This window comes from Hesperophylax consimilis, chromosome 3 (genome assembly GCF_061612785.1).
Source record: "Hesperophylax consimilis isolate HC1 chromosome 3, BYU_Hcon_1.0, whole genome shotgun sequence".
In the NCBI taxonomy this organism is placed as follows: Eukaryota; Metazoa; Arthropoda; class Insecta; order Trichoptera; family Limnephilidae; genus Hesperophylax; species Hesperophylax consimilis.
This window is the reverse complement of record NC_142838.1, coordinates 37421639-37435677: the sequence shown is the minus strand read 5'-3', so window position 1 is coordinate 37435677 and position 14039 is coordinate 37421639. Positions and strand designations below refer to the sequence as shown.

The 14039-nt window shown below is 34.8% G+C and overlaps 1 protein-coding gene across 1 annotated transcript in view; it reads right to left on the bottom strand.

The window, feature by feature from the left end:
• Positions 1-4308: 4308 nt before the first annotated feature.
• The window catches only part of LOC149425424 (myrosinase 1-like), a 67032-nt gene continuing 57301 nt past the window's right edge, over positions 4309-14039 (bottom strand). Inside the window, exons 2-7 of the mRNA XM_089651113.1 lie at positions 13673-13773; positions 11018-11605; positions 9107-9201; positions 7562-7867; positions 6998-7236; positions 4309-6434 (exon numbers count right to left, since the gene is read on the bottom strand). Coding sequence (XP_089507239.1) covers positions 6134-6434; positions 6998-7236; positions 7562-7867; positions 9107-9201; positions 11018-11605; positions 13673-13773 — 1630 coding nt within the window. The 3' untranslated portion in view covers positions 4309-6133. The remainder of the gene's footprint in view (positions 6435-6997; positions 7237-7561; positions 7868-9106; positions 9202-11017; positions 11606-13672; positions 13774-14039) is intronic.

The following is a 14039-nucleotide window of genomic DNA, read 5'->3' as shown; positions in this document are numbered from 1 at the left end:
AAGACGGCAGTTTGTTGATGCGTCCTCGATTAAAAAAGGCCTTGGAAATGTCGAGTTATATGTCTTAAAAAATCGTAAGTAAACATGTCTCGATTTCGATCCAATACTTATTTTTAGGAATAACTTAATGAGTAAAACCTCAAAACTGTAATACTCGTATTTAATTATTGAAGACATTCCTTAAAGAAGCGATTCCTAAACGAAAAGTGGTGCCCCGGCAAGGCAAGGGCCCTGGGTTCGAGTCCTAGATGTAACCGTATCTTTTTATGATTTTTCCCTTTAAAAATTTTTGTTTAGGAATCGCCAATATTGTCTTCAATAATTAAATACTTATTTATTTATTTTTTTGCTGCTCCCGACGATCCTGAGATAGTGGGACTATGGCAACCCCCATTGGGGGCTGAAGATAATAGGGAGGGAAAGGAGATGGGTAATAGCAAGGTTGGGAAGTACCTGTCTATTCAGATCTGGTCACCAAACTCGGCTTAAGCTATTTCTTAGCTTACTTTACTAACTTACTTCGTAGCTTACTGTTTTAAAGTTATATTACTGGTGATGGTCGAGCGATTAGTACTTAACTTATGTATATTTTAATATTGTTCCAGCGTTTTTTAACAGATGGCAGTACCTAATCAGTTACAACACATAAAATACATAATATTATGTTACGATTATTACATTACTTTTCGTACCCACATGTAATAAAAATACTGTTGTGTCTTAAATATTTTAACATAAAATTATTCTAATTGTCTTTTTTATATTTTTTAGAATTATAAAACCCTGTTATTTTTCACGGGTCTGCTCTAGGGGGTTCATAATATTGCACACGAATCTGGTTATTCTGGGACACTCACAAAATGTAATTTTACATGAAAAGAGATTCATAGAAATAAAAGTTTATCAACAGTGAATAAAACATGCTGTACGTAGCTTGTAGGTACCTCATAATATGATAAACTGTACAAATATTTGTGCCGTATTTTGTTACACTACATTGGTGCCTGATTGTTTCGTTTTTTGTTAGCGAGAATTAATCCCTTTTACTGCAGTGCCTGATTAACCTCTCTCGTCTTTATTGCGTAATGCATGTCTTACATTAAATATTAATAAAGTACCTATAAACCTCCATAATCAAGGATAGCAAATGCTTCTAAAACACTGAATAGAAACACTGGAGATTCCAGAAGTGCGATCTACACAGATTTTAAAGAATCTCATCGCCCTTGGAACAACAAGGTTCCGTCTGACATTTTGGCCAAAATTGCTTTTCTGTATGAAAATTCTCTAGATTATTTCTCTTCAAAAACCTATTTAAAATATGTTTTAGTTTTAATAAAAACTCCGCAGATGAATCATGCAAATAAGTTCTGTTTAAAATACATTATATTATAATTTTTTAAATACACGGAGGAAAATGGGCATCACTGATTTATTGAAATCCTATTAAAAACGTGATTGCAATCCATTTCCTAGTAAAATATTAGTCCATTCATAATATGTATATCGGAACACATGTTCGTGCAGCTGTGATTTTTATGAAAAATATAACGACGAAAAACGTCAATAATACAATTTTCATGAACACTTGTTCTGACATCCTAAGAACATATCCGAGTTTCACCGACAGTTTGTTAGGAAACCTGTCAATCCATTCGTTAAAGGCCTGCAGTCCCGCTTTTTTTTACAGAAATACGAATAATTTGAGCAGAATTTCAATAAATTATATTATTGTATTTTAGCAATATTAAGTAAGTTTTCTCTGTGTACATTACAGCGTCAGTTAATATACGAAATAAACAATGTCGAACCTACCCGATCAGCATTTGGCAAGGTTGATAGAGATGTCGAATCCACTTCTTGCGTAGGAAGGTAGGAAGTATAAAAAAAAACATTTTGAAATAGATGTACGAAAGATTAAAAAAAAAATGTAATTGAATTTTGATTTTTTTTTAGTGAATGAATTAATGCAAATCTTTGAAGTGAAAATTAACACACTTTCCGACATCTGATTGAGCTGAAACTCTGTAGATAGACTCGTTATCGATGGCAATGCATTCTGATCAGGATTTGGCTTGATTTTTAGCGCATTTGAATCCAGTTCCCTTCTCAGATAAACCAAAAAAAAAATATATATATATATATATATATATATAAATAAGTTGATTTTTTAACAACTAGATTTAGTTTTCAATTTACGAGAACATTAGCAACAGTATTATTTAAAAAAAACTTTTATTAAGAAGTGAAAATATGCAAAAACGTATTGTAATTTAAATAAATTTACGTGAATATTCCTTTAGCAAACATAGTATTTAGTAAAAAAAAGTTATTGAAAATAATCAAGATCCCCGTTGCTTTGAGTTAGCCTGATTTTCAAATAGACAAAGCTAATCCTTATTTTTTTATTAGTTTTTTGGCTAAATGCCATCATTTTTTGCATGCAATGTTTTCTTACACATATAAAATTCAATTACAATACGTTTAAACTTTCAACTTCAAATTTTCAACTTCATAAGGTACGTATACATTTGCGAACCTGAACGCGAATCCTGCCACGTATTACGGGAAAGGATCAAAGCAACTAGACAGTCAACTTAAAGCAACTTGACTGTCCTAAAACGGGAAACTTTCCTAGTTGGACAGTCAAAAGCTTACTTCCATATAGTGTAATGTATCTTTTCAAAATTAATAAATAAATCAAATAAATTGCATGCGGCGTTTCGCGCCCTTTACGCTTGCTTTGGTCCTTTCCCATAAGTTGAGGTTAAGTTCGGCAGTTCGGCTCGCGTATGTATAGGGGAGACCGGGGCTAGTTGACCCACTTTTCACTTCGTGATTTAAAAAAAAAAATGAAGGCTCGTCACCATGGACTGTTACTCCAATAATGTAACATACACATTTGACTATGTGATCAGTTGATAAAACAAGTTAAAACATCCACCTACAGGTCAGCAATTATGTTTACAAAAAAACCCTCCCACTGAGTCAACAAACCCCGGGTGTGGGGCTATTCGACTCATAGTAGTGGGTTAGTTGACTCAAATGAGTCAATATCGAATTGAAAAAGAATACAGTCAAAATTTACACATGAAAATTTATTACACATTATAAACATTACATATCGTCATCTGAATTACAGTTGATGCATTGGTAGTAGGTAGCATTGCCAGATACACATTTTTTTGTGAGCCCATAATTGGCAGATCATACACTTCACCCATTCTTCCCCAGGAACATTACATGTGTAGGGCTCATCGCAAATCAGGCATGAAGTTTCATCTTCAGAATCCTCGTCGTCATCAGTAAACAAAGTTTTGGTAGCCATTGTTAATTTATTGTTAGTTTAATAGTGTTGGATTTCTTTTTTTGTTAGTTTTTCCAGATTGCTTCTCTTTTTTTATTTGTATCGCAAGTTTTCCCTTATCGGTTTTTCTTTTGTATTTTCTCATTGATCGAAATGAAAAGTTCTCTGTTAAAATTATACGTATACTAGCGACTTACAATTATATGGATTACAAAAATAAAATATTAAGTAAATATGCAAATAAATTCAACGCGCTGGGGTTAGTCGACTCGCTGAGTCGACTAACCCCAACGCCACTGAGTCGACTAACCCAAGTTGCCATTTTTAATTTTAAAGCATTATTTCCAGTAAACGACCAGTCCCACAAAAAACACAACTATCGCTATTCACTCACAAAAGAAGCACAATTAGAACCCAGTTTATGTTAATATGATCTTGATTAATTAGGGCACAGCAATAATAAAATAAATCGCAATAAAAAAGTTACTCACCAAAGCAAAATATCGAAAATCAGAACTATATAAACCGACACGTGCGTAGGGATCCAAAGGAACACAAATACTAATCCACACCGGCTATTTACATGATGGGAAGGACTTACAGCGCCCTTTCTTGAGAACCGTTCAAGTTATCACCGCTGAGTCTACTAAGGCCTATAGTCAACTAACCCCGGTCTCCCCTACGTAGCATTACATAATGGTAAATGCTATTTTATTATTCTAAGGACTCGGTGTCTGATTGACCAGGTGCTTACCAGCATTCAACGTCACTATTTACTTCCCCTCACCACTTCCTTCACCATCATAACAAACCTCAAATTGAGAATGCCATAATATGGCATCATTGGTATGGCAATTATATATTATATAATTTACATACCAATGAAATACCAACTACCAAGGGAACAAAATCATCAATAAAATCCTCATTTTTATTTTTAGGTATGTACCACATACCTTTTATATTTATTAATTAAATTATTGAATCACATAATACGTCAATATATAATCTTATTTATAATTATTATTGTCAACAATCATTGTTTACCGAAGAGTTTTATAAAAGTATAAAATATTAAAATTAAATCAAAAATCTTAATTATTAACACTTATAAACAGGGCAAATCTCTAGGCACAGGAATAATATTGTCGATGAGAACATTTACATAAATATGTCTCCTAACAAATAATATTCTAATGATTTTATATAATTAATATCTATTAATCTATTTAGGCAAAAGGGCGGTACAAACGTTATATTTATTGTTATTAAATCTTTCTGTTTATTGATGCACAAAAATCGATCACTCTAGCTTCTTCAAGACGGTGAATTCAATCCTTAACTCCTCAGCAGGCCTCAGCCATATTCTGTCAGACGGTCTAAATATTTTCGCTTAGCAATAAAATCAAAAAAATAATATTTCTGATTCCTAAAAATAAAAATTGGTTTAGAAAGGTGTTGAAATATGATATTATATTTTACTGATAGAAATAAACATATATGTGATGTATGGTAATAACTTGAGTATTTAAGCGATAGATGGCGCTAGTCATAAAGCTTACTCCAGAGTCCGACAGATGTCGCTAGAGTGTAACAATTACTTGTGAGATGAGATTGAGAGGGAACAAGCTTCTCTAACCAGAGAATTACCAACCCTCGGGTAATGAACAGTGTAGCTAAATCCAGACCTATTATTTGTAACGTAAATAAACACAATTATAAGTAGAACCTTTTGCTTTTTAACAATGAGTTCCTAACACTTAAATCTGCAAAGTAAGGCAGATATAACAATATATTTTTGAAATATTTAAATATTGTTGCAAACATAAAAAAAATAAAATAAAATGGTTCACTTTACGTTTTTGTAACTTAAATTACCGCTAACTTGTCATGTAAAAATCACTGAACACTCTGAATTATATCCAATTTTGAAAATTACACGATAAATATTTTTTGTTCAAATATTATAAAACAGTAGTGAACAAAAGACTCGTGCAATATCGTTACTACGACTTGACTACTCGCAACAGTCGCAACGCTCATGCGATCTGGCGGAATAAAGAGGTAATATAAAACACGACTACCATCTTAACAGGATTGACCGCACACGGAACACATGAACAAATTTACAGACAGAAATCAAAACAAAAGATAATAGATAGGTACTTTAAAATTTGTCTGTATTTTTCGCACAGTCCGTTCCATTTTTGAAAATGACTCTTAAATTCAAAGCAAATTTGAGTTCAATGAATCAGAATTACAAAGAACTCACAGATAATCGAAATTAGGATTTTTGATTATGTAGGTAATCACGCAGTTTTATGGAAAATGACAGTAAATTATTCACAATCGGTCTTCATCAAATACTGTTGTTATTTTAAAAGACATTAATATAAATCTAAAACTAAACTTACGTTAGACTATTTCTATGATCTTCAGAACGAGCATCCAGTGCAGAGAACAAACTTCAGGAAATGTGGCTACTTGGTAGCAAAATAACGATTTGGTCGTATAAATAGAGATTCATCTTATTCTAGAGTAAAGATCAACTTCACTGCATTAAAGAGGTCAATACTTCTAATACCATTTCTTAGGCTACTTGGCTTCTTCCTGAGACAACCCTCAAAATACTTAACTAGTAAAATGTCGTTTGTTTATAGTGGTACTGAGCATTTCTTGAGTCGCAATTGCTTCTCCTTTTTGAGACAATTTTCCGACAGCATTGCTGTATCCATCATCGGGGCAAATAGACAGCGACTCAGTACTTCACAAATTAACATAATCCCATATTTTTGTATATTTAGCATCCATTTAAAACATTTTCAATCAGTACTCAACGCTGTCTGTTTTGGGGTTCTTCTTCAGGAGATCGTATTTTTTCTTATATGAAACGAACTTAATGGCTAGGAAAAGTGAGATGACGATGAGTAAAACGATGGTGATCAGCAATATGAGCATTTTGTAGGGGAACTCCTCGACGGCTTCCATTGGCACCTTAAATTCTGGGCGATAGTCGGAATCCAATGTTCTTGTTCGGAAGAGTTCTTGCAGCACGATGGCTGACATTCTCGGAGTCCTGGTCTTTTGAGGGCTGGTGAAGTCCACTTGGTAGAGTCCGAACTGATCTCTGCGGGGAAAAGAAATAATACATCAATGACAAATATAGTGAACATTTTCTGCGTTTTAGCTAAAATTTTATTCAGTTTTTTCCCAAAATTTTTTAGCATTCACCCTTCAAGGGTGTTCTAGGCCATAATTTCGAACTATAGAGGGAGGGAATCAGCCACTTATTACAAAAAGTCCGAACACATTCAATGAAAACATTTATCATTCGATAAGTAATGGAACCTTTTCTTCCATATGTTTATGGCTTTCACTCTTTACAAGTGTTCTAGGCCACCATTTCAAATAATAGAAAAAGGGAAGGTTGAATTTATATTTTAATTTTATTAAAATGGACAAATTTCATAATTAAGTAGAAGATTGGAGTCAAGTACAGAGATAGAAGAGATGAGTTGTTGAACGGAAGTGAGGAAATTTTAGATGACTCTTGGTTTAAGGGAAGATATTTTTTTAGCGAGTTTAAAGTTGAACAAGTTGTTCGTAGCGCATCGGCTTGAAGCATCACAAGGCGATGATGGTCAGTACTTCGTCGCTTTAATTTAAGCCTATTAAGCAAACAACACTTACAAGTATCCGTTGCTCCACTCGAAGTTGTCCATAAGACTCCACAACGTGAAGCAAGTTACGTCGACTCCATCGCCGATGGCGTCCAGGGTGGCTTCCAGGTGCTTGTTGAAGAAATCTATCCTGCCCTCGTCGAGGAGACCTCCATTGGTGGAGTACCCGATCTCCGTGATGTAGACTTCCTGATTTCCGTACTTCTTCTTCACCCAGTTCAGGGTATCACGAAGGCCATTAGGACGGAGCTAAGGTAAGAAAACATCATGTCAGATATGATCAAAATATCAAAGGCTCCACTGGGAGCGACATGTAATAAGCATGGAAGAATGTGAACCATCAAAAAGCTTTCTGTATTATAATCCTGCAAATAAAGTAAAGTGTTTAGTGTGGAAGCAAATATCACAGTATTAGGCGTAGTAAACTGAAGGGAAATAACAGGAGACTGGCATGCGTAGAGGCGTTTCTTAGAGATAACCAGGAATGTCGGGAGTCATGATCCCATCGCCTCCGGCCAGTTGAACTCGTGAGGGAAATTCAAAATTAAAAGAAAATGAGAGTTATTTAACATACCTTTAACCAAGTAGAGAATCCCTTGTCCCACTCCTCGGGCTGATAGGCAACATGTCCCATATCGTTCTCGAACGATGGCACCTGCCTATCGGCCCTCTTGCCGTCATTGCGGTACACAACGGAGGTGTAGTAGTTGACCCCAATGAAGTCAGCGGTGTTCTTCAGGGACTGCACCTCCTCGGGCGTGAAGTATGGCAGCCTGGAGTTCTTGAAGCCCTGTTGCTTGCTCATCTTGTCGATCTCTTCTCGCATAATCTTGGGATAGTCGCCTTCGGGGGTGTGGATTGCATTCAAATACCAGCCGGTCTGAAAATATAAAGTAATTCGTTATAATTGTATAATTTGTTGTAATTCCTTGTTCTAAACAAGGCTGCTATCCTTGATTACAATGCCTTTGAATCCTTCCATTTTGTGAGAAACTTGTACAAGCCGTGATCTGTACGTGATCTGCAATAAATTAAAGTCTGCGATGCGCTTACAATGTGAAAAGAAACATGCAAAATCATTATTGTGTTGGTGCCCCAGACAAAGGATTGAATACCTAGGATTGGAGCAGACAAGTATGGCTTAATATTAGTATATTTGTGTTAAAATTATGTGCTTACGTATAATTCATTTCCTGATTCCGGTTGACTTGTACGTTTCCATTAAATAATTTAGGTCACAGAATTAGAAAGATCGCAAGAATTATTCTATGCCCCACAAATTTCCACAAGCCCTTATCAGGGCAGTTAACATTTTCACGAAAGATACCTATAATTTAGATACCGATATTAATGTTAAAGCATGTCTTATTGTTTTTTTGTTAGATACTGATTATGTTCTATTACTCACAATAGTTTATCGACAATAAAATGGAAAGCAATCTGAATTATTGCATACTTTATCAATACATAATAAAGCAAGCCCTTCACCCAAGACAACCTTGCTTGCAGACATTAGACATGGTGTATTAGCAAAACAGCGTAAAGACTTGTTGTTTGTCAGACAACCAGTCGGAATGCGTGACAAGGCGTTTTCATAATACAACAGCCTACCGTGGGAAGGATGTCCAGGATGATAGGAATATATTTTAGTAATGCAGATTGTAGAGCCTTTGCTAAATCAGCATTAAAGATATCAAACATGATCCACAAAGGACAAAAAAGTTCCATAAGAAATATCTAATAAAGGTACCAATCTATTTAATATTTTCAATCTTTTCAGATGTAATAATTTTCATCGGTTCAATTAATTTGAAATAGTATTTATCTGCTATATGTATAAATACGCCCAGCCGTTGAAGAGCTTAAAGCTGGTCAATACAGGTTACACGCCACGCGGGGCAAATCGAAATTTGTATTTGTTGTTGACTTATTGTTCACAAATGGAAATTTGGGTTGGTGGTTAGTTGTGGTCAGCATTTTTGCCTACCAAGCAGATGATCGGAGTTAGATTCTCGGCCGAAGCATTTTTTGAGTTTATTTTTTAAACTTTTATTTAAAGAAATAAAAATGATATCTAATAATATCCCGTGGTTTCATATATTTATTAGGTAATTCTTACCGTGAATTCCAAAGCCTTTTCAGCAATAGCTTTGTCCTCTTCGCTGTCTGTTTCAGGTTCTGCCCAAAGCACTAGAGTAGCCATACCAACTTTTCCTAAAAAAATACAATTTTTTTAAATTATTACCAAAACTTAATAGAGTTTTTTAGCCGGTAGGTTGCTGTCTCTACTAGTAAAAAAATATTAGTAATTATATACTTTGTTTAATTTGTTTCATATCCCTATTAGCCTACAGGCATTATTACCATCTCGACGTTACGTTTATTGTTATGTTTGATGGAATTTAAGAACTGGTTTTAAAGCTATCTGAAAGAACACTGGTAAACAAATACCAATCAAAATGAACGAGAGTTAAAACCACGGACAAAAAGTAATAATATAAAGATACATAGTACGCAAACTTGGAGGCACTGCTGATAAAAATCTTGGGTAATAAATGTTTCTTATTTTTTGTCGAGCAGCGACACCTGTGGGAGATTTATAAAATATTGATTAAAAAAAACTAAACTAGTAATAAAACATTGGTTACTACAATTCTCTTGGAATGTGTTCAGAATCTTTAAGCACATTAATTATTGAGGGAACGGTTGCAACGGGATTATAACGTTTTTATTTGGCCTTAAATAATATTGACTTAATATCTCTTTTATTTTGGGAATAAAATAATTTATTGATTGTGCTTGATTTTAAATTTATTTGAATTTGGCTAAATAAATTAGAAATTAAGTTTTTTTTGTATGTGTGATTGACACCGAGTATACAGTTTATTTCTGTTTGATTAAATTTAAACACTGAAATGATAAACTAATATGTGTGATATGTCTAGTGTCTTTGTGCCTGATGTAGGCTCAATTTTTCCTTACTTTACTGAGAGTAATCAAAGATCGAAATTGTTTTCCCAGACAATTCCACTGACTTGTTTGGGGTCGAAAGCTCTTATGTAAATTGGAAAAGTTTAAATATTATTGCAATTGATTTCATTACATTTCATGTTCCTCCACGAGTTAAAACTGTCTTTTACTTGCTTATACCACGCATAATGAGTTTAGTTAACCAATATGCAGAAGTATGCAGATATTTTTAGAAGCCCCGAAAAAACTTACAAAATTTCACTTATTTTCAGAAAATATTTATTAGTGAACTTTTTGTTTCCTGATTGTAAATTTTCTTATAAGTATGTTTACACTGTAAAACTGTGTGGAATCCTTTCTTTGGAATTTTTAAAATTCTGTTTAAAGCTACGTGTACCATATACCAGGTGTTAAGGGACGTACTTGATTTACTTTAACCAGTGATTCGTGACATTATTTGGAGTTAAAATTAATAAAATGAAATTACTTAAAATGAAATTTTAGTCTCCGGTAACTTTTTTTTTCGGCTGAGTGACCATTGTCCACATGTGGAAGAATTTTTTTTAAGATTGTTTTAAAATATAATGTAAAAATTTTTGAAAAAAAAACATCAAGAAATCACCGGAGATCAAAATTTCAATTAAGTTTTTTACTTCGAATAATTTCAGGAATCACCGGTTAAAGTAAGTCAAGTAAATCCCTTAACACTCTGTATACATAAATAGTTATAATACGCTACTTTAATAATAATAATTTTATTATAATATTCCTATTTGTAACAAATAGAAATAATGGTATCCTTACTGAGATATCCAGTGATGAGGATTTAATTTACATATTATAAAAATTTTGTAGTAGAGATAATATCTATTAATTAAAAATATATTATACAGTTTTTTATTCTATTTCTGATCTCCTTGTGTTTTGTATCCAGCTTTTTATGTGAGATTTAAATGTTATAATATTTTTTGAGTTTTGTATGAGAATGGATCTTGTTGTAGAGTTTAGTACCATAGTAAAGGAAGATTTTTTGCCCAATTGTTGTATATGTTTTGGTTACCTTGTTGAGTTGGCTTGAAGGTGCTGTTATAGAGGTGGTAGGCGATGGCGTGGGCTCTGAGGACATTGTGTGTGCACAGGTATTCTCCGAATCCATGGAAATTCATGTCTGGCGCAAACTGCACCATCAGCAAACTGGTTCCGTACCCCGACAGGCACATGTTGTAGGGCTCGTTAAATGTGAGCCAAGACTTGACCCTGTCTCCGAAGTGGTGGAAAGCCATCTTCACATAGTCTTCAAAGTAGTCCACGATCTTAGGGTTAGTCCATCCTCCGATATCCATGAATTTCTGAGGCGTGTCCCAATGGAAGAGAGTCACCATCGGGGTGATATTGTACTTGATGAGTTCATCGATAAGGTTGTTGTAGTATCGAAGTCCGTCTTGGCTCACGTTGGTACCGTAACCGTCAGGTAGAAGTCTGCTCCAGGATATGGAGAACCTGTAGTAGTCCACTCCTAGCTCCACCAACATCTGGACATCACGCTTGTAGAGATGGTACGAATCACAAGCCACGTCCCCGTTGCTACCGTCTTTGATCTTTTCACTGTGGTAGTGCGTGTAATGGTCCCAGACCTGCTCTGCCTTGTCTGAAAAGATCGATAAAGTTGATCGAACAGGGTTGATGATAATGGATTAGGTTTTTTATAAGTATGTTTCTATCATTATTCTACCTCCATAAATTAAAGTCCAGATGTTTTATATCTTTTAATAGTCCCGTCCGCGGCGGAGGTTATTAAAAAAACACGAAAGCCTGCGAAATGTATTCACTGCATGAAAAAACCAACGGAAACTACATATTTTTTAAAAGTTTTTTGTTCTCGATGATATTCAATTAATCCTTTGTCTATTTGCAATTAAAAACCATTTTGTATTACTTATTTTACGTTTCTAATACGTAACTTGCATTGCGCATGTTTAGCAATTTAAATTATTTAATAAAAAAACTTAGCTGAATAAATTGCACAGTGTAAGAACACCTATTTTACCTATTTTAGAGGCGGTGTATAACTTGTTTTTTGATCAAATGCTTTTTTAGGGTTGAATTCTTCGATTCACTGCCAACGACTTTTTTTACAACTTCCTACTTTTTTGGTATGGAAAAAAACCGAAATGAAGTAATATCCCCATAAAAGAGTAATCTATTGTATTCAAAATTATCTCAAGCATTGTCAATAATATAAAAAGTTTAGGGGCCTTTCCGATTTTAACTAACAGAACGCTCATAATCACTGTTTTACTATGTATTAACTTGTCCCAACTTTTATGACGTTTTTCGACAGATGATACTCAACCAAAACGTAGAAAATGGGTTCATTACAGAACTTACAGTAAATTAATTGAAATCACCCAAGAAGAATTTTTATAGAACAAAGACAGCCACTATCAAACTATTCCAAGGAATGTTCTCGGAGTATAGAGTACCTAATATATGTTCCATGTATTGTCCCATACCAGGTAAATTGCTTTAAAACTGCCTTCAGTTATGCGGAGATGTTCCTTTCACGAGGACAAAGACCTTTGATGCACAGAGCCGCCATTAGCGATCCTTTGGTAAGTACATTTTTAATGTTTTAACGTACCATTAGCATACTTTTTAAGAAGCCTAATAATTCACGGTTACACGGATATATACTAGAAAATATTTCTTTGAAATCAGATGACATTAAGGCAGTTAATATATTATAAATGTCTGTCTTACCCGGTTATTTGTTTAGTTTTACTGCGGATTGAACCTTTATCCCGGGGACTAGTGGACAACTGCGCCAGATCGCGATTGGATATGGCCGACTTTATATACGAAATAAAGTCGGCCCTATCCAATCGCGATCTGGCGCAGTTGTCCACCAGTCCCCGGGATAAAGTGGCGCAGTTGTCCACTTTATCCCGGGGACTAGTGGACAACTGCGCCAGATCGCGAAGGTTCAAACTTACAAACGATTTTTTTTTCTTAGATGTTGGTTATCAGCCGAGCCAAGAGATGGCGTAACTAGGTCGAAAATTTGAAAATACTATATAGTTATTATATAGACAATATAGATATTATTGTAAAAATATTTGTTACTAACATGTTGATTTTTTAGTAACAATTACAATATTGCAATCCGGTGAACTACATGCAGTGATTACAGTGGACCGCAAAATTACAATATTGCAATCCGGTGAACTACATGCAGTGATTGCAGTGGACCCCAAAATTACAATATTGCAATCCTGTGAACTACATGCAATGATTGCAGTGGACCGTAAAAAATAAGCACGGAGAAAACTCACTGACATAAAATACTGTTAATTTATTAAAAATCGTTTTCCTGGTTAAAACGGGACTGCAGGTTTTTAGCAAAGGGATTGACAGAGCTCCTCAAAAAGTTAGAAGCGAATGTTTTATGAGGATGGCGGAACACGCGTCCACACAAATATTGATATTGACAATGACATACTGATTTTGTCGCAATCATGGTATTTAATGGGAAAAGAACACATGTTCTCGATATATTCTAAATGACTAATATTTTATCAGGAAATCGGCATGCTATTAATTTTTTCAACAGGATCATTTCTCTCCGTGTGATACAGAAGGGTGCTTCTTAGTCTTGGCGCGGTTCTGTGTTCTTGCATGTTAGATAAAACAAACAAAACGTGTAAGTTGCACTCACCACTGACATTCCAGGCTCCTTCCACCTGGTAGGAGGCGGTGGCTGTTCCAAACAAGAAGTTCTTGGGGAATTCCCGCAGACGCTGAGACGCTGACGTCACCCTGTAAACAAATGCATTCACATATTCATTTCAGGTTCAAGGAACACCCATAAATACATCTACATTCAATTATAAAAATAAAACCCTTGACTCAGAAGACTGTGCAGAAACGGGCGGTCCGTTTGGTAGATTCCCTACTCTTAACAAACGTATTACAATGCTTAGAACGTCAGGTAGGTGTGCTGACCCTGTTCTACCGGCATTACAGTGGAAGATGCTCCAAGGAATTAACTTCATTGATCCCTTCGGCACCGATGCATCGTCGGG